Source organism: Egretta garzetta, unplaced genomic scaffold (assembly GCF_000687185.1).
Source record: "Egretta garzetta isolate BGI_Z169 unplaced genomic scaffold, ASM68718v1 scaffold768, whole genome shotgun sequence".
NCBI classification, from domain to species: Eukaryota; Metazoa; Chordata; class Aves; order Pelecaniformes; family Ardeidae; genus Egretta; species Egretta garzetta.
In genome coordinates, this window is record NW_009260594.1 from 576,217 (window position 1) to 584,682 (window position 8,466).

Sequence of the window (8,466 nt, forward strand, 5' to 3'; positions counted from 1 at the left end):
GATATTTGAACAATAATGAAAGAGAGCAATGGAGAAGGTGATTGATTTAATGTTCTCTCTGAAAAGGAGGTGGTAGCTTGGTATTTTGAAACCAATCAGCAGTTGGGATCAGAGCAAACCTCCTGGGCAAAATGGTATTTGTAAATGTTCTTGTAATATCACAGCAGAATACAGCTTTATCTCAAGAGAGAATTTCCCGCCAAAGGTGCATTTGAGTAAAATAATAGTGAGAGCAAAGTAAAGAAATCAATTAAAAAAAAGGGAAAAAGTGTTCTTACGTGAAGTTTGAAAAAGCTGAAACTGATGAAGCAAGAAGATAAAGGGTCTGTTAAAAGCTGTATTAATTCTTGATGCAGTTATGAGAAAATGGAAAAGGTCAGTAAGGTTTGCATGAATTAAATAGGGATTGGCACACAAGATGCAATTTTGTAAGTGTTAGCTGTGCCTGGCGTTTGCAAGTGTGTTCGCTTTGGGTCTGTGTTAGGCATTGCACTAAGCTGGGCTGTGAGGAAATCCCTGTGCTATGCAGCTTAGCAAAATCTCTGCATTGTGTTTGGCTTCTTTTTCCAGTGTGAAGCAGGGATTCAGCTTTTTAAATTGAGAAAGTGTTACTTATTTAACATTATTGCTTGCAATCCAGTTGAAAGATTGAATTACTAGAGGTTTTTCATCTGAGTATAGTTTGAATTAAAATGAATTAAACCACAAGACCTTAATTTTTTTTCTCATGTAAAGCAGTATTTAATTAGAAAAGAGTGTCACTCAAACTATCTAGAAAGTTAAAAACTTGTTTTAAATCTCATGGACAGATTAAATGTGGAGAATTCAGATTGTAATTAACAAATTAAATGTTATTATATAGTTTTATTAAATACATTTTTTTATCTTCAAAATTATTTTAATTTTCTACAACTTGTAATGATAGTTGCCTGTGTAGTCCCTCAGGAAAGGTGACTGTTATTTTTTTAGTCAGGTGCCTTGTCACAAAGTACAGTTACCATGTCCAGTTATTTCTTCTTATGCTAACAGCAACTACTGGGCTCCATGAAGATGGCTGCTGTTGAGCAAAAACCTTGTTTCTGGAGCATGACGTGATATAAACTAGATAATGAAATACACTGTTGTCTGATGCAAAATCTTAATTAAGTTTCCTCCCCAAACATTACACCTGTGCACATTTGTCAATAGTGAGCATCAGCTAATGTTTCTGACACTATAATTAAGGTTTTATGTTAGATTGAGAGAGACAAATGTGTTGTGTGTAGCGTGCATGCTTATCAGCTACAGGAAGCAGAGGATGGGAGTATGAGGGTTGTTAAGAGATGTCAAATAATTCAGCATTTTCCTTCTCATCAGCATTTTCACTGCCTTTTTTTTTTTTTAAGCAAACATATTCTTTTTGGTTTTTAAACAAATGATGATTCCCCTGGTTTTCTTTTGGATCAAAGATCTCAGTCTGAGCCTCCGTGAAGAGGAAGAGAGGAGAGAAAGAAAGAAGCTATATAATTTACAAGAGTATTTTGTTAAGGCATATATGTTAGATGGTAATCAGCAAAACTGAAGTGCAGATGTATTACAAATGGTTTTGGATGCTTTTCGGAGGCCTCCTTTTCAGAGAATTACAATTATTTCTGGACCTCTATGATTCAGATATCTTTAAAAAAATCTTCAGATTATGAACATTGACCTCCATTTCACCAACTCATGCAGGTGAAGCACAGAGACACTAAAGCTTTGGTGTCTGGTCATGGCAGAACGAGGATTAAATGCCACAAGCCTGAGTGCCACTGGAAGCAGCATTTATGATTTGTGTCATAAGCAACTGTAGTTGTGTAAACAAGCCAGATATTTCCATCTAATGTTTTTCTTATGTTTTTCTCCTGTTAGTTTATTTTTTTTAAAGCAGCTAGAGATAATACCTTTTGTAACCTATATAGCTCAGCTATCCCTTATACCATTTATCTTGATTATATAAAAGGTGGCACTTCAAAGCTTCTAGATGGTATAAGACCTGATCTCTCTTTTCAAAAGCAGTTTATGGTTCTGAGTGCTAAAATCTAACATAAGGATATGAGCACTGTTGAGAAGCTTCCTCCGATTAAACTGTTCCAAGAATCACCTATTTATGGCAGCGCTTGACGAACGGGGTAGAAATGGTAAACCTTTTTGTTTGCAGATGATGAAAGCCATGAACAAATCCAACGAGCATGTTCTAGCAGGGGGAGCGTGCTTCAATGAGAAAGCAGACTCGCATCTGGTGTGTGTTCAGAATGATGACGGGAATTACCAGACGCAGGCCATCAGCATCCATAATCAGCCAAGGAAGGGTGAGAACGGGGGTTCACGGGGAGGCCATTCCCTCTCTGCACGACTTGTTTGCCATTTGTGTTACCATTCCAGCATGCAGCTTTGTGAATCGGTCAGAACTGGGTTTGTCTATGTTTCACTGAGTTTCTGTTAGACACTCAGAGAAAATAATTCTGACTGCTGGCGTCACTGAATGGGCAGCTTTGTGAGTTCCATATTCAACACAAGGAATAGGAACACGTTGCTCTGTCTGCCCTTTACCCCCTAAGTGTTTTATTCCCCTTGCAGAATCCATGATCTCAGATGTCAGGGGGCACACTGTATGGTTTGCATCCTGTGTACAGTCCACATCACACTTCTCTAGGTCAATGGTGCTGTTCTCAACTTGTCTGAGAGGTGTTCTAGCAACTTCATAGATCAAGCAGACATAAAATAAAACGCAAAACGGCTTGCTCCCTTGTAAACATGGTAATACTGCTTGCGCAGTACAACTCAGGACTTGCGATGCTCCCGAGGTCACAGTGCTGTAGCTGGCTTAGGCAACATCTCCACATTAATAATGAGAGCTGTCTTTGGCATTATTGGAGACTACAGGTGAGGTTGTGGTTGCCTCTGCTTGACTTACACGATGTGAAAGGAGGAAGATTAGATTTAGTATGAGAGAAAGGTAAACAGGAATAACCAAAACCAGCAGCATTTTAATAATGCATCTTCAGGAAACTCCTCATGTTCACCTCAATTAGACCATCTAATTTCCAGGCTTTATTTTTGTTAGAGTGGGCTGGAAGGCTGCAGCAGCAGTGTGCTGAGAATTTAAATGCTGTGGTTTGGGGGAAGACTTCTGGGAAAGGCATATATACTATCTCCAAGTGAGAACAAGCAAGACAGAGGCCAACTTTTATGTTTTGCAAGTATCCCCAGTCGCTCCAGTGAGTATACTGGCATGGGATGCCACTCAGGACTGATGCTCTTATTTGACTTCTGTTCATTTTACGTATGGGACAAAAAGAGGGATTTCCAGCAGGAATTTCATGATGCTTAGTGGTCATTTAAGAGAATTTTACTTTAAATCAGGTGGCTTTGAGCTGTAGCCTTGCCAATGGGCTGGTGTTACAGTGTGATCCATAAACAGCTTGCTCACAATCTTTGCCAGCTGTGTGGGAACTTTTAGAAGTTAATTACATACCTGGTTACCCTAAATTAGTAGTCCTGAAACTTAGAGGTCTGTTTGGGGAGAGGGAGAGTGATCAAATATGAACATTCATTAAGGTTAACAAAAATTATTGTCCAGTTTAGAAAACAACTGGGTAATTTGCCCTTCCATATCCAAGTCTGTGGTGTGCATTAAAGTCACCATAGTTCTAAGCAGCATTTGTCCTGATTTAGATTAATCATCTCTCTGCATGACAGAGTTGTGATACCCGATTCTTGTGTAAGGTATTGTTTTGACCAAAGCCTCACTAAATCATTCCTGTTGTTGTTGCAGTGACTGGTGCCAGCTTCTTTGTGTTCAGTGGAGCTTTAAAATCCTCTTCAGGCTACCTTGCCAAATCCAGTATAGTAGAAGGTAAGAACTGAACTGCTTGCTTAAAGCGCGCTGCTTCCCTCTTAACATGGCTCAGCTCTGTTGTTATCGGGGCTCTGCTGTTATGCCTCAGACATCTGAATTGCGCTGCTTCTTCAGCTTTATCCTACTTTTTAGCCAAACCCTTCCCACCCCACCCCACCCTGTTTCCTTTAATGAGGAGGAACTTGTCCAGGTGCTGTAGAACGAAATACCTGGCTTGTGAGCCTGTGATCAGTTTACTGGTTTGGGTTGAATGAGGAAATTGTGAGCCTAAGAAATACGGAATGTGTAATCCACCAACCAGGGGAGGAAGCCCTGCTAAACGTACTCTGTTCCCAAATAGCTCTGTATTATGCAAGAATATGAATGTGCATTGTTTATATTCTTGTATGTGGGCAGATGAGAACATGACAAGTTGAGATTGTTGAGCTGCTACCTCCCTGATTTGGTTTTTTGTTCTTTCACCAGTTGTCATATCACAGAAATAAATGCCGACTGTGTACACTGGATTGAAAGCAGTTACTGCTTGTTAGCTGAGCTACAGAACTTTGTAGTCTAACCTCACCGCAGACAGGAGTGTTTTACATGTGCTCCTTACAGTTTGTGAGTGAGGTATGCAAGAAGCCCATGTGTGCATTCAGTTAGCACAGCTGCACTGACGAGCAGGAGCTCCTTAAGCTGCGCCAACTTGAGAGCTTGCAGCTGTATGACCATGCAGTCCATGGGTGCAGCCATCTCACTGTAAATCAGCACATGTAGGTCATTATAAAATTTTCTGTGTCTAAATTGGTGGTTTAGTGCAAGATTCAGGCAGGGAGTCTGTACACTGGGGAGGTGTATCATTCCTAAGTTATTTTTGCAGTAATTTAGACTGATCCAATCCAAATTCTGTATCTTTTGCCACTGCCAGGCAAGTATTGACTTCCCAAAAACTCAGTCACCTCTGGAATGCTGCTTCTAGTGCCAACAGACGTGATAGCTGAATGGGGGAGTGGGGGATCACACGGGGTTTCTGAGGGTTGCCTAGAGCAGGTGTCAAGTTTGGGGGCAAACAAATGTGGCCATTGCTATGGCTGACTTTACCTGGTAGATGGACTTCACATTATCCTTGTGTTTTTCCCTAGTCAATGCTCATCAGTGCTACTTTTTAGGAATCTGAGAGCTCAGAAATGGTCTTTTGTAGCATTGCTGCCTATGACTTTTAAAACAGATGTTTAACCTTTGTGTAGCAAAGACAGGAAGGATGTTTATTTCTTTTTTTTTTTTATAGGCTCTGTTCAACGTGGCTTATCTTGGGTTATTTCTTATTTCTTGGTTCCCTAGATGGAGTAATGGTCCAGATAACTGCTGAGAGCATGGACTCGTTGAGGCAGGCCTTGAGAGAGATGAAAGACTTTACCATCACTTGTGGCAAAGTAGATGCTGAAGATCCTCAGGAACACGTTCATATTCAGTGGGTAGAAGACGATAAAAACTTCAGTAAGGGGTAAGTAGAGGGACAATTGCTTGACATTGAATGGTGACTGTTTGTATTTGTTAAAAATTTTAATTGATCTTATAAGGTGCATGAGTCTTCAAATCAATAGGAATTACAAGCGTATGCCTCTATTTTGAGTGATAAGATGCAATTAAATGTAATGAAAATGGAATTGAGATACCAGAGCTTTGGGGCATCAATTTAAAAAAAGTTGTCAATGCTATGGATTTTTTGCCACTGCTAATATCCAGTTAGCGGAAACCACTAATCTGGCTCCAACACTCAGTGCTGAACCCCGCATATTGTGGTCTTGGTGCTTAGTTTGCATTAAGTGGTGCTGGAAATAAAATCGCTGAACATCAGTAATGTATTTGGACTCATGATAGTTAAGCCAAAAGAAAGGTGTATATGGCAGCTTAAGTATTTATGACAGTAAAGTGCTGTTGTGACGGGTACAATGTTTAAGGACTCAGCAAAGAAAGAAGGATATTTCTGTAGTTTTAGGCTCTGGGGGTCAGTCTTAGGTTGTGTAATTAAATTCTGGGCTGTGTAACTAGTGTTTCAGTTCTTGTTGGCCTATACTGAGGTTACAAATGAATAAAAATCAAATCTCTATGAAATGCCTCATTGCTGTGCTAGCACCTTACAAGATCTCAGCTCTGGTGCAAAGCCTTGTTGAAAACCTTCAGGAAGGTCCTTCCTGCACCGGTTTGTGCTTACTGACCAGGGCGGGTGTTGGGGTAGGCGCTGCAGGGGACAGCGGGGAACACGCTGCCTCTCAGCTCTTTCCTCTGCTCAGCCCCGTGGGAGCCCATTCCAGAAAGGCTGCTCACTGTGAAGCTCCAGGCCCAGCACTGTCGCCACAATTAGCAGTTGCATTCTGGCTTTGGCACCTGAGAGAAGCCTTTGAGGGGTGCCCTTCTGAGGGAATTTTGGCCTACACCCCATTAAGCTGATGTGGTAAGCTGCTGGGTAGTAGCAGTTCAAATTGCAGAGCACTCTGATGATGAAAAATATGATGAAAATGGTTATGAAAAAAAACCAGCAGCGAGGGAGTGGGAGGATTCAGGTGTAGCAGCGGAGCTGCCTTCTGATCCCAATGTAGTTCTCTTTTGAACTGTTCTTGGTTCTGCCCATGTCTCCTGCTAAGTCAGAACTTTAGCCTTTTCCCTCCCTTTTACAGTGTTGTAAGCCCTATTGACGGCAAATCAATGGAGTCTATAACAAGCGTGAAGATATTTCATGGCTCAGAGTACAAGGCAAATGGGAAGGTCATTAGGTGGACAGAGGTAAGTCAGTCAAATTGAGCTGCATGTAGACCAACGCTTGGCATTTTGGGATTGCAACTACAGCCTAGTCTCCTGTCAACCTGCTCTCCCTACTCACCAAAGTTAAAGCAGCAAATTCCTCAGAACAAACCGGTATTACCTTTCCTATCTGCAAGGAAAGACTCAGTACGGCATAGTGCAGGGTAAAATATCCCACTGCTGATGTGCAGCTCAGGCTGCTGTCTCAGCTGGCGCTTGCAGCCGACTGCATCTGCCCTTCTTGTGTATGGTTTTTGAACATGGGGGAACTAGAAAAATACTTGCTCACTGTGTTACCCAAAGTAACAGTCAGTTTCATCTGCATTTGTGTTAAAAACTACCGTTTTAAATGGAGACAAATCAATAATTATTTAAAAAAAAAAAAAAAAGTATTTTGAGCCACTTTCATTTTAACTTGAAACATTTTTAAAGTGCTGTGGCATAAATCACGTGCAGAACCTGAATGTTTCAAGTTAAAATGAAAGTGCTGTGGCATAAATCACGTGCAGAACCTGCTTGCATAGCTGATGGTAGCTGTGACTCTGCCAGCACACAAATACTGGTGTTAAAAGATTTCTTCAAATGTTTCACTTAACCTGCCCAGGAGGAACCACGTTAATCACTCTGCAGCTTGCCGCCTTAGTCTCCTTTTTTCCCAGGCTGGCTGAGCTCAACAGAGACAAGTTCAGTGGCAACAGCAGCACAGATCTTCAGGCTGGGATGGTTTCTACTAAAAAAAAAAAAAAATGTGAATTTTCTGAAATGAACATCTGTTTAAAAGCAGGTTTTTATTAAAAACTGTGCAATACACAGTGAATTTCCATAATGAGGCTTTTGACCAGAACTGAAAGGTTTTTGAGCACACAACTATTAAAAATCTTTTGAAGGTTCCCCCAGCCCCAAGGTGGCTTGTCTTCAGGGTCTTTTGCTGGTCTTCCCTGAGCAGCTCTTCTTTTAAGTAAGTCTTCATTTGTAAAACATTGAAATAGCATCTCTGTAACCTTATTTTCTAGAAAAGTGGTAATGCCGTGTGTTAACCCTTTCCTTCAGGTGTTTTTCCTCGAAAATGATGAGCAACATAATGGTCTGAGTGACCCAGCCGATCACAGCAGGTTGACTGAGAACGTGGCAAAGGCATTCTGTTTAGCCCTCTGTCCTCATCTGAAATTGTTGAAAGAAGATGGAATGACTAAGCTAGGTCTGCGTGTTACACTTGACTCAGATCAAGTAAGTCTTGAATAGTTTCAGTTTAACTGGGGGGCAGGGGTGTTCCCGTGTTCGTTTCCCTATAAAGGGAATACAACACTTCAACTGTTGTCTTGGTTAAAGACCTACCAGTATCAGGTGCTAATCTAGTGGTGCTGACTGTTGTTTGGCATTTTGGGCCATCTGTTAAAATTGGCGAGCTAGTGCCTAGCCCGAATTAACACCGGGCTTGACCCCCATATGCCACTGGCAGCAACTGCTCTGTAGTCAGAGACCTGTGAACAGCCCCACCATGTGCTCCGAGGCAACTCTAAATCGACCTTTTCACCAGAAGTTAAAGACAAGAGCATATTAAATGTATTTGTGGGCGAACATAAAACATTGTTCACGAGTGTGGCTGCACTTAGCTCATCACACTGCATGAGGGAGAGAAACAGATGCAAGGTCCCCTCGAGCGTGCTCTACAGCAAAGGCTACAAGCAGAGCTAAGGGCCCCCTGGCAAAAGAGCTGGCCTTGCCTTGCAGTGGATGTGTTCTTAGTATCAACCGCCTTCTAAATACCACGTGGCTTCATCTGATCACACAGGGTGTGGTTCCTGCTG

The 8,466-nt window shown here is 41.6% G+C and overlaps 1 protein-coding gene across 1 annotated transcript in view; it reads left to right on the forward strand.

Annotated features, from left to right (window-relative positions):
* The window catches only part of ZFYVE9 (zinc finger FYVE-type containing 9), a 62,093-nt gene that overhangs the window by 52,264 nt on the left and 1,363 nt on the right, over positions 1 to 8,466 (forward strand). Inside the window, exons 14-18 of the mRNA XM_009644637.2 lie at positions 2,177 to 2,327; positions 3,794 to 3,874; positions 5,198 to 5,360; positions 6,535 to 6,640; positions 7,709 to 7,885. Coding sequence (XP_009642932.1) covers positions 2,177 to 2,327; positions 3,794 to 3,874; positions 5,198 to 5,360; positions 6,535 to 6,640; positions 7,709 to 7,885 — 678 coding nt within the window. The remainder of the gene's footprint in view (positions 1 to 2,176; positions 2,328 to 3,793; positions 3,875 to 5,197; positions 5,361 to 6,534; positions 6,641 to 7,708; positions 7,886 to 8,466) is intronic.